General features: G+C 28.7%; 4 protein-coding genes across 4 annotated transcripts; 3 read left to right on the plus strand and 1 right to left on the minus strand.

The window, feature by feature from the left end:
- Positions 1–372: 372 nt before the first annotated feature.
- Positions 373–6,852, plus strand: LOC128954328 (L-asparaginase-like; the record flags this gene model as incomplete). Its single annotated transcript, XM_054299904.1, has 11 exons — positions 373–747; positions 1,171–1,291; positions 3,606–3,771; positions 4,316–4,598; positions 4,665–4,777; positions 4,866–5,165; positions 5,259–5,520; positions 5,591–5,638; positions 5,729–5,879; positions 5,983–6,082; positions 6,631–6,852. Coding segments are annotated over exons 1-11 (2,130 nt in total), but the record flags the coding sequence as incomplete, so codon positions are not given.
- A 5,100-nt stretch (positions 6,853–11,952) lies between these two features.
- On the minus strand, positions 11,953–15,848 carry LOC128954330 (putative phospholipase B-like 2). Its single transcript, XM_054299906.1, has 4 exons — positions 15,320–15,848; positions 14,611–15,228; positions 13,656–13,754; positions 11,953–13,498 (listed from the first exon to the last, which is right to left on the minus strand). The coding sequence occupies exons 1-4, from the start codon at positions 15,658–15,660 to the stop codon at positions 11,953–11,955; spliced, it is 2,604 nt and encodes an 867-aa protein (XP_054155881.1). The 5' UTR covers positions 15,661–15,848.
- A 347-nt stretch (positions 15,849–16,195) lies between these two features.
- Positions 16,196–17,119, plus strand: LOC128954282 (ubiquitin-conjugating enzyme E2 D4-like). Its single transcript, XM_054299859.1, has one exon. It carries the CDS (start codon positions 16,336–16,338, stop codon positions 17,029–17,031), a length of 696 nt encoding a protein of 231 aa, XP_054155834.1. The 5' UTR covers positions 16,196–16,335; the 3' UTR covers positions 17,032–17,119.
- Positions 17,120–18,239: 1,120 nt separating this feature from the next.
- Positions 18,240–20,732, plus strand: LOC128954238 (uncharacterized). The gene is made up of 2 exons (XM_054299814.1): positions 18,240–18,695; positions 18,772–20,732. The coding sequence occupies exons 1-2, from the start codon at positions 18,276–18,278 to the stop codon at positions 20,716–20,718; spliced, it is 2,367 nt and encodes a 788-aa protein (XP_054155789.1). The 5' UTR covers positions 18,240–18,275; the 3' UTR covers positions 20,719–20,732.
- The last annotated feature ends 2,803 nt before the right edge of the window (positions 20,733–23,535 follow it).

A 23,535-nucleotide genomic window follows, 5' to 3' on the forward strand; every position in this document is an offset into this window, starting at 1 on the left:
AAAATAATTACATTTTCCCAATCAAAATATCAATATAACATAGTGTATAAGCAATAATATTTTTAAAAAAAAAATTGTGTCACTAAAATTAATTTGTTTATATATAAAATGTATTTCAATAAATTTTTTGTTTTTTTTCTGTTATATATTATTTAGTATTATTTATTTTTTATGGTATAAAAAATATGCAACATAAGTGATTTTTTTTAAATAAAAAAGTTTATGCAAAATTACATTAACATTTAATATTATAATATATACAGTATATATATGTATACATAATTTCATCAGTAATATATTAATTACTAATATAATAAATTTCATCAACTATTATATCAACTATTGTTTTGTCTGTTTTTTTTAAATAAAAAAAATCTATAAAAATGAGTTTCACTAATAATATTGCTGTTAATAATTGTGAAAAACATTGTCAAACATTGGATAGTAATATTATTACCGCCGATACTACTACTGAACTAAACAACAGTGGTTCAGACATTGAAGACCAGGACATCCTATGCGGTGATAGTGTTGGTGGTGGCGGTGGAGGCGGTAGAGATACACCAGTCGATCGACGTCGACGTAGACTACAGTCCATTATCGACCCGTCCTATGCACCGAAAATATTACGTAAAAATAAATCGATAACACGGGCCGAATCTATGGGATCGTTGGTCGGTAACGAAAGTAAAGTACTGGTACTGTTTACCGGGGGTACCATCGGTATGATGAAGTCGGCACAGGGAGGTACTGTACGCAGCCAAACGGGTTATTTGTTTGTTTGTATAGGGCATAGGGTTTATCCCTAACAAACAAACAAAAATCATATCATTTTTATTTAAAAAAATAGCTGATATTATAATTTTGTTTCAATTTGCAATGATATACAGTGTATACAGTGATTAATGATATGATATATCATGTTATATGTAGTGATAATAATAATAATAATGTATGGGTTTAGTGAGTGAGTGAGTGAGTGAGTGTGTGTGTGTGTGAGAGAGAGAGAGAGAGATAACAAAAAAAATTGTTAATAACTTTATATATTTATACTGTATATCAAAATCAAATATTATTGATATCTAATTATTGATATTTACCAGAAAAATAACACATTTTATTTGCTAATTTTTTTTTTAATAATATATCATATTTTTGTTGTTTGGATAGTATATGAGCCCCGAGCCGGTGCACTGGTGCCGGCATTGAGAAAATATCCACAACTACACGATCCTGATTATGTGGAAAAGCACTTACGTATGCCTAAAGATAATTCACCGCTTGTTTTGCCGTAAGTTTTTTTTTAAAAATCATTTATCATATCCTTTAGAAAAAATAAATATTATTTACAGTATTTTTTGGGTAAATATGTTAACACATACATAAATACATACACACACATACATAAATACATACACACACATACATAAATACATACACACACATACATAAATACATACACACACATACATAAATACATACACACACATACATAAATACATACACACACATACATAAATACATACACACACATACATAAATACATACACACACATACATAAATACATACACACACATACATAAATACATACACACACATACATAAATACATACACACACATACATAAATACATACATAAATACATACACACACATACATAAATACATACACACACATACATAAATACATACACACACATACATAAATACATACACACACATACATAAATACATACACACACATACATAAATACATACACACACATACATAAATACATACACACACATACATAAATACATACACACACATACATAAATACATACATAAATACATACACACACATACATAAATACATACACACACATACATAAATACATACACACACATACATAAATACATACACATACATAAATACATACATAAATACATACATAAATACATACACACACATACATAAATACATACACACACATACATAAATACATACACACACATACATAAATACATACACACACATACATAAATACATACATAAATACATACACACACATACATAAATACATACACACACATACATAAATACATACACACACATACATAAATACATACACACACATACATAAATACATACATAAATACATACATAAATACATACATAAATACATACACACACATACATAAATACATACATAAATACATACACACACATACATAAATACATACACACACATACATACATAAATACATACACACACATACATAAATACATACACACACATACATAAATACATACACACACATACATAAATACATACACACACATACATAAATACATACACACACATACATAAATACATACACACACATACATAAATACATACACACACATACATAAATACATACACACACATACATAAATACATACATAAATACATACACACACATACATAAATACATACACACACATACATAAATACATACACACACATACATAAATACATACACACACATACATAAATACATACATAAATACATACATAAATACATACACACACATACATAAATACATACATAAATACATACACACACATACATAAATACATACACACACATACATACATAAATACATACACACACATACATAAATACATACATAAATACATACACACACATACATAAATACATACACACACATACATAAATACATACACACACATACATAAATACATACATAAATACATACATAAATACATACATAAATACATACACACACATACACACATACATACACACATACATACATACATACACACACATACACACACATACACACACATACACACACATACACACACATACACACACATACACACACATACACACACATACACACACATACACACACATACACACACATACACACACATACACACATATACACACAAACACACACACATACATACACACACATACACACACATACACACACATACACACACATACACACACATACACACACATACACACATATACACACAAACACACACACATACATACACACACATACACACATAAATTACATACACACATACATACATACATACACACACATACACACACATACACACACATACACACACATACACACACATACACACACATACACACACATACACACACATACACACACATACACACACATACACACACATACACACATATACACACAAACACACACACATACATACACACACATACACACACATACACACACATACACACACATACACACACATACACACATATACACACAAACACACACACACATACATACACACACATACACACATAAATTACATACACACATACATACATACATACACACACATACACACACATACACACACATACACACACATACACACACATACACACACATACACACACATACACACACATACACACACATACACACATATACACACAAACACACACACATACATACACACACATATATATATATACAGATACATACACAAAAATTTAGTGATTAATTTAATTATCAATTTTTTTAAAATTAATTATTTTTATTTTTTGTTTGTAGAGATACGGGTGAATCAAATCGTATAGTCTATACTATCTATGAATACGAGCCGCTGTTGGACTCGTCTAACTTTACCGTCGATGACTGGATCAACATTGCACTGGATATTCAACAATCGTATCAACATTTCAATGGATTTGTTATACTTCACGGAACCGATACAATGGTTAGTATTACATAAATTTTATTTATTTATTTATCTTTTTAAATAAAAAATAATAAATTCAATAACTTTTTTTTAAACAATATTTTGATGATTATATAGTATTTTTTTATTAACTATTAATTAATGATTTTGATTATATATAATGTTGATTTTATGGGGGGGGGGGGTTCAAACATTTCAAATTGAATAAAAAGTTCCCCGTATATATATATATATATATATATATATATATATTCCCATTTAATTTTACCACCAAAATAAATACACTAATATTTGTTTAAATTTATATTTCATAGTTTAAATATTAATTAATTTTTTTTTAATAATCAGTTTTATTAAAATTTCTAGTTATAATTAGTTATTTATTTAGTTTATTATTATAAAATATATTAAATAATAATAATAATAAAAATAATTTTTCCAATTAAATTTTAGTCAAAAAAAAAATTCAATCAAATTACTAAAAAAAAAAGTTTTTTTTTAAATAAATAAATTAATAATTTCTGCATTTTTGTTGATTATTTTATTTTATTTATGTTTATAGGCTTATACAGCATCGGCACTGTCCTATATGTTGGAAAATTTAGGCAAAACAGTGGTCATCACCGGCAGTCAGATACCGTTGTTTGAACCGCGAAGCGATGGCCGGGAAAACCTATTGAATTCATTGATCATAGCCGGCAACTATTCAATACCCGAAGTGTCCATTTTGTTCAATAATAAACTAATGAGAGGCAATCGTACGTCAAAAGTATCGACCAGTCTATTAGATGCATTTGATTCGCCAAATATGCCGCCACTGGCCACTATCGGCATCAATATAAACGGTTCGGTAATTTAGTTATATATATATATAGTTTTTTATGTTTTTTTTTGTTTGTTTGGATCAATAGTCGACTGGAATAATGTGTTCCGGTGGCCAACAATTGCCAAATTTTGTGTCCATTCAATACTGTCCCGAAATGTCGGCCTATTGAGACTGTTTCCCAGTATATCAGTAGAAACGGTTAGCAAAAATATATTTGTATTTTAACCGTGAGTTTCAATTTAACTGTTAACACCCCCACCACCCCCACCCCTCTCATCATCATCAGATCCAAGCGTTTCTAATGCCGCCCATCGAGGGTGTAGTACTACAGACCTACGGTGCGGGTAATGCACCGTCCAATCGGGCCGACATATTGGCTGAATTACGGGCGGCCACCGATCGCGGTGTCCTGATTGTCAACATAACCCAATGTTTTTCCGGTCAAGTAATGGCCAGTTACGAAACGGGTAATGCATTGGTCAAAGCTGGTGTCATATGCGGATCGGATATGACACCCGAAGCTTGTCTGACCAAATTGTCGTACGTCCTAAGCAAACACCAGTGGACTATTGCGGAGAAGCGCAAGGTTTTTGTTTGTTTGTTTGTTTGACATCACTATTGATTTGATCCATAGATAAAACAATTGATTTGATTGATTGATTGTTCATCTGTTTTGCAGATGATTGAGACCAATCTGTGCGGCGAACTGTCCAGCTATTTGGACACGAAATTCGAAGATATCGAACTGATCCGCGGTATTGCCCAAAGTCTACGGGTGTCGACCTCACAGGAGATGCAGGCCCTGCGCAACGCCCTCTATCCGGCCATTGTCTGCGCTATTGCAGCCAAAGGCGACTGCGATCAGCTGAATAAATTGAATCGGTTTTCGGGTGCCGACCTCAGCGGTAGCGACTATGAACTGCGGACACCATTGCACACTGGTAGGTACAGTAGTATGTAGACATACATAGGCACCGGTAGATGTAATGTTGATTTCCACTCATTGTTAAGCCATTTCCAATAAGCACAAGGATGTAGTCGAGTATCTGCTAAGCGAAGGTATAGTTTTTTATGACAATTACGGATACACACACACACACAGTATGCCTATCCCTATATGCCTAACCATTACCATCCATCCATACACAGGTGCCAGTGTTCACGCCAAAGACAAAAACAATGAGACACCACTGCAGATGGCTATACAACACGATCTGAAAGAGATTGTCGTAATGTTGGTCCAGGCGGGCGCCCACTTGGACGGGTCGTCGACCACCAAAATGGCCGATATGTTGACCAAGTATTTTCTGTTTTTGATTTTGATTAAATTGATTGATCCCTGTTTTATATAATACCTGATATCTAATATCTATTGAACCGTTTGTTTTTATTAATACTATCAGAGCTGCAGCTAAAGGTAATGTCAAACGATTGGAAACACTATGTCTGGCCGGTGTCAACATCAACGAAGTGGACACTTTCGGCAGGACTGCCCTACATGTGGTACGTGTGTGTCTATATATATGTGTGTGTGTGTCTGTCTGTCTGTCTGTCTGTATGTATGTATGTATGTATGTATGTATGTATGTGTTTGTATGTGTTTGTATGTGTTTGTATGTGTTTGTATGTGTTTGTATGTGTTTGTATGTGTTTGTATGTGTTTGTATGTGTTTGTATGTGTTTGTATGTGTTTGTATGTGTTTGTATGTGTTTGTATGTGTTTGTATGTGTTTGTATGTGTGTGTATGTGTTTGTATGTGTTTGTATGTGTGTGTGTTTGTATGTGTTTGTATGTGTTTGTATGTGTTTGTATGTGTTTGTATGTGTTTGTATGTGTGTGTGTGTGTGTATGTGTGTGTGTGTGTGTGTGTGTGTGTGTGTGTGTGTGTGTGTGTGTGTGTGTATGTGTTTGTATGTGTTTGTATGTGTTTGTATGTGTTTGTATGTGTTTGTATGTGTTTGTATGTGTTTGTATGTGTTTGTGTGTGTGTGTGAAGTAATACAATATAATATCTAAATATCTAACTCCCGTTCCCCACCCCGATGTGTAGGCCATTGAACGCGACCAGAAATCGGTAGTCGAGTTTCTGGTCAAACACCGTACCAGTGATGATGAAACAAATCTATTGTTATTGTTGTCTAAGACTGATATCTATGGACGAAATGCTTATGAATTGGCCAAACATTTCGGTAGACATCATATGCTAGAAATGTTTAGTCAATTATTGTTAAGTAAATCTGGCAATAATTGTATTATTATTAATAATAATAATAATATTAATGATAAACAAAATGTTTTAAATTAAATTAAATTAATTAATTTTTCTTTGTTTTGTTGTTATTGTTAAATGATTTTATTATAATTTAAAGTTTTACTTATGTATATATCATATATTAAAAATTACAAAATAAATATTGTTTATATTGTTAAATTGATTAATAAATTTTTTTATTAGATATAGATTAAAATGTAAAATTAATATTTTAAACAAAAAATAATTTACCAAATTTATTATAACATTACATTAGCATATTACTATAAGTAACTAATTAAAAAATATCATTTATTGTATTATAATAGTTAATAATTTTGAATTAATAATGAATTTATATATGTTTGCTATCTAATAGATACAATAGGACACCAATTTTGTAAACAATAATTGTACCAGTTACAAAAATAAAATTACAATAGTTTAATAGATAATTATAGATATAAAATAAGTACTTCAAAAAAAAATAATAATTATATTTTTGTTTTTAATGAAAAAAAAAATTAATTATTTATATAAAATTAACTATTTATACCAATAGAAATAATAGTTAGGAAAAAATAATTAGATTTTGTTTTTATTTTCTATATTTTTTATTATTATTATTATTATTATTATTATATATTTAACTAATAATTAATGAAAGTAAAATGACACTGATACTAAATGTGTATTTTAGTTAATACAAATTAATTATTAATAAACTTTTTTTTCAAGTTAATGCTGGGTATAAAATGTATTATTTAATTATTATTAATTAATTTTTTTATTTTAGATATTTTTAGTACGTTTCTATTTCCATAGTTTTTTTTTTATTGTTTTTATTATTATATCAAATTTAATTGAATAAATTATTTTACAATAGTATGCATACATAATATATATATATATATATATATATATATATATATATATATATATATATATATATATATATATATAATTGAAAATATTATCAATAATTTTAAAATGTAAATATTAATTATTATTATTATTTAAACAAAAGATATAACTCTATAATCTAATATTTTTCTTTAAAAGATTTTTCTGATATTATTTACACATTTAATATTATATATACATATAACTGATTAAAATTATTTATATGTATATTATTTATAATTTATTTAAAATATTACTATTTGTACCAGTATCAATAATAGTTAGCAAATTAATTAGATTTTATTTTAATATTTTCTTTATTTTTTATTATTTTATTTTTATATATAAATAGAAAAATATTATTGATTTTAATAATTCATAAGTACGATAATTATGATAACTTAAAAAAAAAATATTATTTATATAAAAATTTTATTGTTTTCATTTATTTTACAAAAACAAAAAACATCTAATTAACTGTTTTTTATGTAATTAATTATTAAAATTTTATTGTAACTGGTACAATTTGTTATTACAAAAATTTTTATTTTTTTCCATTAAATCTAGATTAATAATAGTAAAATATTTTTTATTAATAATAATATTTTTTTGGGTTATCATTAATATCGTACTTATAAATTATTAAAATTAATTATATTTATCTATATATAATAATAATAATAATTAAAATATATGAAAACAAAAAAATCTAATTATTTTGCTAAATATTATTGCTACTGATACAAATAAATTATTTTAGACCAATAATATAGTCAATAAATTTTTAATAAAGCATATTATTTTATCATTAAAATGTATTATATTTATTATGCTAATAAATTGTTAGTTTAATTGCCGTTAAAATGTTTCGACCAATTGATTACAAGTTTTATATAAATAGGTATTTCACTGAATGTCATAACAGATAAACCAATCCATAAGCCAATAGTACCACCGATTTCATAGAGTAGTCCATAGATATCCATTGATAACTGTTCAATGATTTGTGGCTCTAATATATGTTTGGGTATTATATTCAACTCAGTATAGTTCATAAGTCCCGATCCGATAGTCGTATAACTAATATCCGCCAGTATTTTGAAACATCGGTTTTGAATAAATTTTCTACATTTTTGTGTAAACATATAATACAAATTTTTATAATCATAAATCGGACAATAAGTTATCGTTTTATTTATTAATTGTAAGTTTATTCTTTGTAATGCAATCGGTAAACAACCATAAGTTTTGATAATCATTGTTTTTGTGCACAATTTACAAGTTTTGATTGATATCTATTATTATATAATATACTATCGAAAGCATCGACCGATTGATCCAAACACTGTTGATTGGGTGTCGTTGACAACAGTTTGACGGCTTTAGTCGTATAGAAAATATTTGTTATACTATTTAATTCAATTGAATTGAAATAACTATTGATATTATCGTCAAAACGGCTAATGAAAGTCATTTGAATAATTTTACTGATATCTGGAACCACTGATTTGAAAACTTTTTTTTCTATTATCAAATCTATTATATTTAATACTAATATTTTTTAATAACAATGTTTTATTTTTAAATAATTCAATAAAATTATCGGAAAAATTGTAGAAAAATGAATTACGAAAATATATTTTGAAATAATATTCATATTTATAATCATCGATATCATTGTCAATATTTGCTAGGATTAGTCTATTGGGACAATCAATATGTGTGCCATCAGTAAACCAAAATACAACATTCAATAAGATCTCCGTAATAATTATATATTGATTCAAGTATTCGCTGTTTATTAGTAGTGTTGAAAATTTTGGGTAAAATTTTTTCAATATTTTTTAAATAATAATTAGTTCGTCGCAATTTTTTTATCATAGATTAACATTGATGTTGAAAATGTTTTCAATAGACTAATATCAATATCAATAGCTGGTATTTGTATATAATGTTTGAATTGTATGATTTGTGTTTGAATAGTAAATTGTAAATAAATATTAATAACAGCTACTAATTGCCAAATCATTACAGTTAAACATATTATATATAATAACCAATCAGTTATTGAACGAATAATATGTTTATATTTATGAATTTTTCTAACAATATTATTGTTATTGAAATGAAAATAATATAATATTAAATGAAAATATTTCATAGATTCAAACAATGTGTATACACTGTATCTCCAAAACATACCGATAAGTCCTCCCAATTCACACCAATAAGCTATGGCTGTCATCGACGGTAAATATATTATCGATAGCTTAAAATCTTTTAATATCTGAATATTAATTAATTTATATTTAAATAAATCTATATCTTTTTGACCAATATCTGCTATGTTTTGTATAATTTCATACGTATAGTGATTGCAATCGGGTTTACATTTAGTTAGTAATTCACTATAATTGTAACCAACAATACAATCGGTAATATTATTATTAGCGCTTAGATTATTATAATTATTAATAAGCGATAAAATGTGTGATTTATTATGAATAGGATATTGAATCCAATAGTAATTATAATTACATTTTCTATACTCTCTATCAGTCATTACATTTAACATGCATTCAGTTCGGGATTTTGGTTGAAGTATTAGTCGTCCATCAGTTGATTGTTTGTCGCCATCGATGCTATTGTTATCATAGTTAATGCAATCAGTCTGATAGGGAAACGGTAGGTATTGTTGTAATCGTAAATATAATTTATAAACATATAGTTTATTAGTTAGTTTAATATCATTCATATGCTGTTGAAAATGTGTCGGTTCATTCAATTGATTCAATGCTAGTTTCAATGGCTTCTCATAATCTATAACTATTAATATTTGAGTATTTGACATAATAGCATTTAGTTGATCATAAATGGTAATATTGCTATTACCCTGGTACATTAGCGTCAAACATAGCCTAACCGTATAGATATAGCGCAAGCTATCACCACCAGTAAACTGATCGCACGGTTTCTCAATTGTTCCAGTTATACGACATTGTAAATTGGGCTCAAGTAGTTGACTATTATTCAACAATATTTTTAGCTCCTGTTCCTCAAGACATATGGTTATCGATGGCATAGATTTGGCATCAAATGTATCGGATTTATTGAAATACATTGAAGTGGTTATAGGGTATCGCAAGTAATCAATTGAATGCATACATATGTAAACTGAAAATATTATCAATAATAAAATGTAAATAATTTTGATCTTCATTATAATATTTTGTATTATTTTTTGTTTTTTTTTTGATTTCAATTTTTTGTTAAATATATTAATAATAAAACTATTTTTTTCCTAACAAACACTACCTACAGATACAAAACTACAATTGAATTGCTGTTTATATATATATGTTATAAATATAATGTATTATTTTATTTTTTGTTGATAAAATAATATGCTTTATTAAAAATTTATAGTTAAATATTATTTCTACAGTTTATTTATGTATGAATATTGTTTATTAATATTAATGTATTTTTTCTAGTGTAGAAATTAATTATTTATATAAAATTACTTATTTGTACCAGTAGAAATAATAGTTAGCAAAATAATTAGTTTTTTTATTTTCTATATTTTTATTATTATTATTATTATTATTATTATTATTATTATTATTATTATATATATATATATATATATATAAATAGATAAATATAATTAATGAACAGTAAAATGACACTGATACTAATTGTATTTTTTTAAATACAAATTATTAATTAACTTTTACAAGTTAATACTAGTATAAAACCGTATTATTTAATTAGTAAAATTAATTTTGTTAACTATTTTTAGTACCTATCTATTTCCATAGTTTTTATTATGTAATCAAATTAAACTTAAAAATTATTTTACAATAGTATGCATACTAAAAATATATATATACTGTATATTATATATAACTGAAAATATTATCAATAATTTTAAAATGTAAATAAATTTTTTTAATTTTTTCTTTTTTAAGTTAAATTTTTCAGGAAATTGTTGAAAAATGGTAGTTTATTTTTTTGTAATACTGAATCATTTGATACCCCCACATGACTATAGTTGATTTAATTTTATCATACTGAATTTAATTTTTAATTATGATTTCGTATGTTCGTATGGAAATGCTTTCTAGCATTTTCAACTGGTTTTTTTTAAATTTATAAATTAATCATTTATTTAAATAAAAATTTTAAAATACATAACAACAACAATAACAACAAAAATTATAGCAACCAATCGACATAAACGGGTTGGAAATCCCATTTATCGGGTTGTCCTCTATGTCGGATCCCTTTTACCGATGTTGTCGACCATTGAAATGTCGGTAGCGATTGATTGGTTGGTCCGCTAACAGCAAACATCCTATTAGTTTCAATTAATTTACTTGAAGTTATTTTTGCATCGATAGCACCGCGCGGTCTAAACCCCAGCACAGGTATACTGTAGTAACCGTCGGGATCGTTAAGATCATTGCGGCCGGCAATTGCCAGATCAGCCGAATATGGTGGTCGACAGCCAGGATATCGGGACAATGGATCTGTTGGTGAACTGTTTGATCGCATCAATCGCATCATTGATTGGATATCTCGGACCAGGCAGTGGTCGCGTCTGAATATCCGAGCTCTTGGACTATTAGTGCGGCTAAAATATTGGCCATATTTTTCGACCAATTCAGGGTAACCGGCTCGGCGATAGATATCCTCAAAATACGGTATATTATACGATGACCAGTAATGATCCCGACGTAACATTTCGGTCATATCTTCCGAGTGCATCATATCGGGTAACTGTTCCGTTATCCACAATACATCATCGGGTAATTGGTCGGGTCTGAGGCCACATCGATAGCGATTGTAGTCGACAATCATAAACTGACTGTTATAAGTACCGCTATTATACCGGCCAAACAATTCCGACCATTCACTACCAGATCTGGCCAATCGGTTGGCTACCAATACACGTATAAACTCGGGAACCGTTGAATCGGGTCTGACTCCCGACCATAGTTTACGGTTGTTAAGTATTTCGAATGTCGTTTCCAGGACTACCAGTCCCGACGATAGTATATAAAAGTCGTCGCACGATAGGACAGCACCGGGATATGAGGACATCGACATACATGAGCCGGGAATCAGTGGCTCATTAGTTGTTTCCCGATCTAAATGATAGCCGAAATCATATTTTTTGATTACACGTAACATCGAGTGATAGGTCGACCACATATTATGGCCGACCAATAGATCGGAACCGTCGGCCAACGGTTTGACAATTGCCGAACAGTGATGGCCTTCGCCTAACAGTAGTCGATCGCGGGATTGTTTATCAAATACTTCTTCGAGTACATCCAAATCGGGTATCAGATTCAATAGGAAAACCTTATCCATGGGTTTGATATCTATGCGGACCTCTAGTAGTACTGATTTGTTGCTACCATCACCATCACCACCACCACCACCACCACTACCATTGATGGCCCAATTGTAGCCATCCTGGAGGCCAGTTAGCTGATACAGTACTAGTCCAACACAATGCCAGTAAGGGTTGTTAGCCGTAGTCAACATAGTTGTCATAAATTTGATATTTTTCTCAACAAAATCCTGAAGTTTTTGCTTGTATTCATCATCATCGGCGGTAAAATAACCGTCCAATTTGTTAAAATAGTGATCAGTAATCAATTGATGGGTTAGATAGCCTTCAATTAAGCCGGCATAGTATGCCTGATAACTGTCCGGCCAATGCTGGTTGGTGTGTAACTCTAGTTTAGACCATCTATTTAGTTAATATATATACAGTATATAATAATTACCGGTAATTGTTTAGTAATTTATTAGTAAATATTATATATATATAATTTATAATTATTATCAGTTAACTTATATATAACTGTATCTATTAATAAAAATTTTTAAAATAAAATATAATTTACCCGTTTTGTTGGATAGTATCAACAAAATGTGCCCAAACTATACAATTGCTATTATTTTTGAATATATCTTTATAGACGATATTGTTGTTATCAATTGATTTAATTTCATTATTTTCAATAAAATAAATCATAATTAACTATTATTTATTTTTCTTTATTATTATTAAATAATTAAACTTAATAATTTAATAACATAGATATTATAAAATCGATTTATTATTTTAATATATTTAGTTATGAAAGTAATAATTAAAAAATATTTAGCTATTTTATAAATTTTTTTTGATATATCTATTGAAAATCAATAAATAAATAAATCATAAATAACTGAAAACTTATATCTGTTTTATTTCAAAAATAATTATCATTTTTTCTAATATACTGTAAATATTTGTTCAATAATATCAACAAAAAAACTATTTATTAAAAATAATTATTATTAAATAATTCTAACATTAACAGTACTACAATTTCATTGAACAAAATTTTTTAATAAATATATAAAATAGTTTTTAATTTTTAATATATAGATTCAACAAAAATTGCAATCATTTTATGAATAATAATAACTAAAATAACATTTATTTTATATGAGTAATCATTTCAAATAGAAAAATAAAATATTAACACAAAAATATTAATAAATCTTAATAAATAATATATTTAGCTAATAATTAAAACATTAGTATAGTATTGATAAGAAAAAAATTAATATATATATATATATATTGAAATAGTTTGAATGTTATGACTATAATATAAATAATTTATATATAATTTATCTCAAGTCTAAGTGTGAAAATAGTTTTATTTGTTTGTTTCTATTAATAGAAAGAGAGAGAGAGAAAATAAAAATAAAATTAATACATATATAAAAACAAATATAATTTTCAACAAAAAAACAAAACATTTACTCTGTTTGTTGTAATAGTCATTAAGTCCTGATTTGGTATACGTTTCGGTCTTTTCAATAGACATTTCGTTCAAATTTATTGAATTGTCCACTAAATCGTCGAAACGTTCCGATTGTGGACAACCAACGAGACATAGATATAGACAACGAAATAAACCGGCGATCAGTGGCCACAATGTCAGACACAGGACTAGACTAGACATATAGTACAGCAAATTGACAATTGATTCATCCGATGATTGGTTGTCGACAAATAATCGCCGATTCATGAGTACCGATGAACTGCTGTCAAACTTCAATGGATATAATAGTAAGATAATCGACATCACCGGTAGATATAGACTAAACATCGACTTTAACAGTGAACATAGTTTCTGGCGAAACGATTGTGAAATATCATTTGATCGGTGATTGGACTTTAGGGCCGACCGATAGAAATAGGCTATAAAATTAGTCGAATTAAATGCCAGACAACTGGCCACTGGTACCGACAGTTTAAACAGACATATATTGTCAAACAATGGTAATGTGGACAACAAGTTTGCTAAGAGATTATTATAGAAATACAATAGTGATAACAGATATGATTGAAACATCAATCGCTCGGTTAGTGTAAGCATTGGTAGTACTAGAAAACCGTAAGTCGGATATTGAACGGGACTTTATATATAAATAAATGTAAAGAAAAACAAATATATTAAAAAATATATTATCATTTTTAGATATTTTTTTAAATAATAATAACACATACGTTGCCATCAATTTTGTTGGACATCTATCTGAATGCCAGAACAATGGTCTCATCAATTGAGTCCATAATAGGTCAACACGTGGTCTGACTATTGAATGTTTGACTGCTGTCTGCAACGGCTCTAATCGGATGTATTGGTCGACCAAATAGTTTACTGAATAACCAAATTGTTGATCAGTTACACGTATGCCCTGCAGATAGAAACGGTTAGCACACGTGCGGCTATCGTGAATGGCCCGGACAAAGGTTATAGGCTTTAAACCGGTAGTCTTGTTCAACATTACATGCGATATACCGTTACCGGTATCGATATCCACGCCCGGTATAGTCAACGATACCATTAGTATCTGATTTCTCGTATAGAGATCCAGATATAGACAGTTAGTCTGATTGAATACACCACCCGGTGCTACATATATTGTAATCAAATACTGATAGATAAACAGTTTTTTTTGGCTATTGATATCATCGGCTGGTGTCCGTTGACTACAATACAGTTGTCTGGCTTTTTGTACCGATAGACAACAGGAACTGTATATTATATATATGCAAATTGCTAGACATATTAATGGCACAGTTATGTAATCTATTTCTAAAATCATTGTTCAATCAATTATAAAGTTATAAATAATAAAAACAATATTAAATTTTAAATCAAAATAATATTTCAAATAATAACTAATTATAAATGATTGCAAATAACAATAGTCTCGGTATATAGATATATAACTTTAAATAGACATTGAATTTATTGTTAGTATTATACAATAGTTTCTGTTAAAAAAAATTTCAAATAATTTTTGTGATAAATAATTGCGTGAATTTTAAAAAATCAATTATTGTATTATTAATATATTTAATTAGTATATGTTTTTCAACTGTCATTCATAACCTAATTTATAGTCAAACAAACAAATCAATCGGTGAATGGCCTACAACTACATCCAGTGACAGTTAGATAATATACAAAATCAGTGGTCAGTAGTACAGGTAGTTATAATAGTAGTGGTATATCAATGGCATTGAGACGAATACAACACGAATTACATGAATTGCAAACAAATCCGACGCCCGGCTGTTCAGCCGAACCCGTAGACGATAACCTGTTCAGATGGACGGCCACTATTGACGGTCCCAGCGATACGCCCTACGAAAACGGTGTATTCAATTTGACGGTAGATTTTCCCGATAACTATCCGTTTAAGCCGCCAGTCATCCGATTCGCTACCCGTATCTATCATCCGAACATTACATTCTACGGCGGATGTATCTGTTTGGACACATTAGGGTCTCAGTGGTCGTGTGCACTAACCGTACCCAAAGTCCTGCTAACCATACAGTTGTTACTATCGGAGCCCAACGCTGACGATCCGTTCAATTCGCGGGCCGCCGACCAATACAAACGTAATCGCAAACGATTCAATGAGACCGCTCGCCGATGGACTCAACGATACGCCAAACCTAAGTCCAAACTACTGGTTCAGCAAACGTCGGATGCGATGATGATATCGCCGTCAACATCATCGGCGACGGCGATGGATATGACATCCACAACAACAGCATTGGTTGAACAGCCAGTAGAAGACAGTGGACACGAATCGGGCGATGAAGAAGAAGAGGACACCGATGAGTACTGGAATGATGATGAGGAGGAAGAAGAAGAAGATGATGGTTATGACGAGTCTACTGAAGAGTATTGGACTGAAGATTGATTGATTGATTTCAGTTTAAAAAAAACTGAAGTCTGAAGAAGTAGATGATGAAGAAGAAGATGTTTACCACTTATATATATATATAGTATTTATATGATATGATGTGTCAATCGATACCTTCCACTACTATATGATAGTCTCAAAAAAAATTAAAAATTAATATCTCATTGAAAACTAAAATAATTGATAAATAAAATTTAAAAATAAAAATTTTTTTTGTCTATCAAACCAAATACAATTGTTTTACAATAAAATACAAATTACTATTTTTTTTTTAAAAATTAATTATTTAATTAGTAATTAACTATAAGTTTTTTGTTTTTTTTGTGTTTAAATTTATAAAATTGCAAATTAATTGACTTCCAGTTTAATTAATTAGTTAATAATTTTAGTTAACAAATTGTTATTAATTTAGGTATACATACAAAAAAAATAGTTTAAGAAACTTTTCACAAAAATATAACTTAATATGATATAATAAATTGAATAATTAGTTTTTATTTATTATAATAATAATAATAATAATTATTATTATTATTATTATTATTATTATTAGTACATTATTTTAATTTATATTATATTTTTTACCCCTAAATTATTATTCAATACATTGCAATTAATATCATATTTATAATTAATTTTATTACTATTCAAAAAAAAAAAGAAAACAAATAATATCTACTAACAAAATATTTAAAATATATATATCGATAATTTAATAAAAAAAATTACAATTTTTGAATTACGTTAATTATAAAAACTTTACTAAACAAACAAGTTTTAAAAAATTAAAATAAAACCTAAAGTATTTAAGTAATATATTAGTTAAAAAAAAATTTTAAGCACATAATTTTGTTGAATTAATTAATTAATTTTATTAATAATTATCAATTTATTTATTTAATTAATTTCTAAATTAAGTATTAATTAATTATTAATTATTATTTATTTTTTAAAATTAATTATTAAAATTTAAAAAAAAAACATAATTAAATGTATAGTTTTTTTTTTGTGATACTGTTATTACAGTGTACAGTATATTTGTGTATATATTTTATTTGTTAGCCAATCAGCGATCGACTTGTAATTCAAAAATATACTGTATATATACAAACATAACATTATTTTTATTATACATTAAGTGTTTAAAAAAAAAAAAATCAAAACAAATAATAATTAAAAACATTATTATTATTATTATTAGTGAAACACAACATAACTATTGACTGATTTGATTGCAAACAATGACCGCAAACAACATATCGGCGGCGGCGGCGGCGGTCAACAACAACAAGTGGCCACTGGACGAGTTATGGGCCAATCGGTACGAGACACAGTTGGCCACAATCACTGGTTGCCGCAGTGGCGGTGCCGATGTCACCGTCGCCAAAAAGTTTACAAGTTTACGGCAATTGTTGGCCACTGTACGGACGGCCACCGACAGTGAACTGAGCGACAACGAGTTCAATGTCTACGGTATTATCGATGCGGTCAACGGTCACAATGAACTTCATCGTAAAGTACATATAATGGATCCGTCGGTAGCCGTACCGGTCACTGTTGTTATCAACAATATTACCGCTTATACTAATATTGGCGTCAAAAACATTATCCGATTGACCGATATTTCAATTGTCAGCTCGTCATCGTCGTCGGCCAGTAAAGTATGTATCGATCGATCGGTCAATCATTTTTCGGTAAACTACTTGTCCAACTAATACCAATTTTTTTTTGGTCAAGGATTTTGTGGTCAACGAGCGGCGAAATTTTGCCCAATTTTATGCCTTTACGTACGATTACGAACCTCCGACCACAACAACAACAACAACAGTGACCAACAATTTCAATATTTTTGCTGCGAATACTCATACGGCCTACCAGTCGGACAAATTGGTCGCCAAACTACTGGAAGAATGGTTTGCCCAGACATTCATTGCCCGAAATCGTTTGGATAAGCTGTTGATAGATCCGTCATCGGCGACGACGACGACGGAGGCGGCGGCGGCTGTGACCACCTCAACGGACACCACATCTAACAACAACAACAGTAATTCAATTAGCATTCGTTACGTAGACTTTGCCTGTCGTGTCATAGCCTCACAAGTGATGAAACAGAGTATCCAATTGACAGTATCGGACGGCACTCGACCCGATGTCAACGTACACAACCAGTACGGCAGCGCTGATATCCAACAACTCAATTGCGGCGGCGGTATTACCGATGGTGATCAGCAGCAGCAGCAACAACAACAACCGGTGGCCAGCAATCGTTTTCATAGGCTAAACACTGATGCCGTACTATCGGGCGGCGGTCTGGACGCCCGTCGACTAGTTTACGTAAACATCTGGAAGAATAGCTCCAATCAGCACAACGATCACTATAACTGTGCCGAAAGTCTGACACTATTGAATGGCGACGATTTGGTCATTATATTCAATGTCGAAGTTTTCAGATCCGTTGATGACCAGCGACAAGTGAAACTACATCTCCGATCGGGTCGTCACTACGGGAAAGGCATACGCAAAGTGTCCAGACTAAGTGTTTTGGGTCGTCAGCTGATGAAAGTAATCAAACAACGAGAAAGAACTGGTGATTATAATCAACAACAACAACAACAACAACAACAACAAGAACTATCATATGATGAAGTAATGGACACCACAATCTCTACTAATCGGTTGCGATATCGTCGACAAAAAGTAGGTCACGTTGTTGTTGGTGGCGGTGGTGGTGGTAGTGGTAGTGGTAGTGGTGTCCGACACTCTACACCGAAGACTCCGAAACAGATAACAACAACAACAACAACAGCATCAACTAATCGTACTGTTTGTCAATTGGTATCCGATTTGCCAGTAATTAATGAATTACTAGCGCTGGGCTATCGACACGTTCAGGCACTATATCGTCAGCAACTGGTCGAGCAATTGTATCCCCGAATTGAACGCACAGACGGCGACGACGACTATAAATACAATGTGAAGACAATTGAAGAAGTTTTGGATCGTATGCGACAGGAATGGTGTCGATTACCGCCGATACCAACAGATATGATAGCTTATCAATCCATGGATCGGTGTATCAAAATCAAGGATCTGTTGTTAACTCCCGATGACGATGTCGACCAACTGTTTGTCATTAGAGCCAAAATACTGGACATACGGCCAAAATCAGTGTTTCCGACCGATCAGTTTGTTTTACTCAAATGCATGGTCTGTCCATACGTTGCGACCGTTTGTCGCCACACCCGTCAATACGAACGTGACTTATGGTCACAGCGACAGCTACTTGAATGTCCCGATTGTCGTAACGATTCGGAAAAAATCTCACAATTGATACACTTGTTTGCCATTAGTTTTTTGATCAGCGATGCTGAGGACGACGACAACGATGTGAATAATCAATTGAATGTTTGTCTAACAAAAGACAGTGCCGTCTCAGTGTTCGGCGGTGTCCGACCCGAACGTCTACTCATCGCAGCCGACAACGACGCGGCGGCTATCGGTGTCGACAATACATTGTTCGCCATTTGCCAGATGTCTGACCAGAACAATGGCATCGATTGGGTGATACGTAAGACCCGAAGTGGTGGTGGCGGCGGCGGTGGTGGTGTTGATGGCGGCCGACCCGACAACAAAACCGTTCATCAGGTCATAGCATTGGCACCGATACATACATTTCCACTGTAGTAGTAGTACCGGTAGTAATCATATCTCATTAATTTATATATATATATATAGATATACAGTATTATATCATTTTTAATACAATGTATAGTATTATAAATTTTTTTTTGTCAATAATTATTATTATATTATATATCAATTCATATTACCGTTTTTAACCACATAACTTGCCATATCAATTTTAAAAATTAATTAAAAGTGTCATAAAGGTATGGAACTAATTACCACTAAACCTGCCATACCCTGGAAGATAATGCGATAACTAAAATAACCGAATGGCAGTAAATGTGATAACTGGTATCTACACTACTATAAGTGTTTTACAGTAAATATCTAAATTTAGTTATAATTAATTAAATATATGATCAATCAATAAATAAATAAATAATTTAATATTATAGGATCGATCTATAATTAATAAATGATCGATCAATACTATAAAATTAATAATCAAATATATAATAAATTTAATTCGCATTAATAATCGCATTAAATAATGATAAAAAATTATGAGTGGCATGAATTTGACACATAATAAAAACTTATAACATGGCTGGGATTTTGTGCCCCTAAATCTAGCAAATTCCAGGGGAACCAATTACCACGAAACCTGCCACTTATCGCATTACCTTCCATGCCAAATTATGTGCGCAACAACGGTAATTACAAATCAAATGTTTATATGTAAAAAACAAATATTTTTAAATTATTTATTTTTGTATGTAATTTTGTTGTTAATGTAAAATTGCACAAATAATAATAAAACAACTATAAAAAAAATATTACGATAATTGAAAATAATACAAAAATTTCTACAACTAATTAATTAATTAATTATTAGTTAATAAAATAGTAATAAAATTGATTTTTAATAATAATTTGAAGAATTTCAAAACCGAAACTGGATTTATTTTACCTATAAATCTATAAATAATTTATAAACTAAACTAAAATATTTTAAAATTATTATAACTTTTAATATTAAATAAAGTTATTTTTGTTAACTTTTAATTTAATTATAATTACAAGTTTTTTTAAATTATCATTTTATGTTTATATACAGTATATAAATTTATATATTGTACTGTATATACAATTATATCATTTTTAGTGGTTTTTATATTATTAAAAGTTTTTTTTAAATACTTTATTAATACGATATTAATTTTTATAAGTTATCAGATTTAAAAATAATTTTTGAATTTTTATGTATATAGTGTATAAATTTATGTTTGTTAATATATATATATATATATATAAATTTGTTAATTTATCATCAATTTTATAATAATAATATAGTATTATTTTTATTATTAACTCCCCCCCTTCCCCCATTTGGAAATACCCAATAATGTTATAAATGTACTGGGATATAACTTATTGATAAATAAATAATTTTTTTTTTAAAAAAAAGTTTTAATTACTTTAGACAATATATTAATACAAATATTGGTATTTTTAATGTACCTGTAATTAAGAAATTTTTTTCAAATAATTACTTATACAAAACAAACAAACAAATAAATTAATTAAAACAAACATTTATTTATGATAACTAATATCAAATTTTGTTGTTGTTGTTGGATTTTTTTTTAATTATTATTATCATTGATAGGGGTTTGAAAATAAATAACTTATTAAATAATTAAATAATTTTTTTTTTTTAAATATAAACTTTAATGCACTTACAAATTATATAATTATTACTTTTATTAAGCTGTATATTAATATAAATTAATATATAATTTATATATTATCTATAAAAAACAAAATTATTATTAATTTTGTTTACATTTTAAAAATATTTTTTAATCTATCTTAATTTTAATATCTCATCAATTTAATAATAATCAAATAATTAAATAAACACTCACTCACTCATATACACATACACATACACATACACATACACATACATACAACCACATACACATACACATACACATACACATACACATACACATACACATACACATACACATACACATACACATACACATACACATACACATACACATACACATACACATACACATACACATACACATACACATACACATACACATACACATAAACATACACATAAACATACACATACACATACACATACATACAACCACATACACACATAAAGTTAATAAATACATTATATTATTGTAAATATTTAAATATGCCTCAATAATAATAATAATAATAATAATAATACTGTACTATCTATAATAATCATTGACTAATAAAATACCATTAATAATTATAGTTTATAATTGATTAAATAAATGATTATGGCCTTGGTCATATTAACAACAACAACAAAAAACAGTGTACAGTCACTAGTATAATCAATAGATAATTTGCCACTAAATTAATGATAACTTTTTACATTATATAGTCCGATATATTCCGATATATTAATAGAGTTATAAAAGTTTATAAAAATTTATATCAATAGTATAGTAATATTTAATAATAATAATAAATATATATTTATCTATTTTGTACTAATATTTTACTTGACTTTTGAACCATTAATTGATAGGAAATTTATTGACAATAAATATTTTTATGTTTCACTCAAAATAAATATATATATATATCTATTACTAAATAATTTACTGAAACATTCAATAATAATAATAATAATAATAATAATAATAATAGATTCATATGTCTTATTCATTCATTCATATAATTCAATCATAAGTTTTTTTTAGTCCAACAAAACCAAAAAAAAAACACGACATTTGCTATTAATAAATATGTGATAAAAATAAATTAGTTGTAAATATTTATTAATAGTTAAATAATAATTGTTGCTATAAT

This window comes from Oppia nitens, unplaced genomic scaffold (assembly GCF_028296485.1).
Source record: "Oppia nitens isolate AA-2021 unplaced genomic scaffold, nextdenovo-longstitch-racon4-pilon3 scaffold26_pilon_pilon_pilon, whole genome shotgun sequence".
In the NCBI taxonomy this organism is placed as follows: domain Eukaryota; kingdom Metazoa; phylum Arthropoda; class Arachnida; order Sarcoptiformes; family Oppiidae; genus Oppia; species Oppia nitens.

What these genes read in the sequence shown, in the direction of transcription:
- LOC128954238 (XM_054299814.1), top strand. Translation starts at nt 18,276, where the DNA reads ATGACCGCAAACAACATATCGGCGGCGGCGGCGGCGGTCAACAACAAC. An exon ending in CATCGTCGTCGGCCAGTAAA is followed by an intron (nt 18,696 to 18,771) that starts GTATGTATCGAT and finishes TTTTTGGTCAAG; the next exon opens with GATTTTGTGGTCAACGAGCG.
- LOC128954330 (XM_054299906.1), bottom strand. Translation starts at nt 15,660, where the DNA reads ATGGTATCGTTGACTATACCGGGCGTGGATATCGATACCGGTAACGGT. An exon ending in TCTATTGAAAAGACCGAAAC is followed by an intron (nt 13,755 to 14,610) that starts GTATACCAAATC and finishes TAATGAAATTAA; the next exon opens with ATCAATTGATAACAACAATA. An exon ending in GATACTATCCAACAAAACGG is followed by an intron (nt 13,499 to 13,655) that starts GTAAATTATATT and finishes TTAACTAAATAG; the next exon opens with ATGGTCTAAACTAGAGTTAC.
- LOC128954282 (XM_054299859.1), top strand. Translation starts at nt 16,336, where the DNA reads ATGGCATTGAGACGAATACAACACGAATTACATGAATTGCAAACAAAT.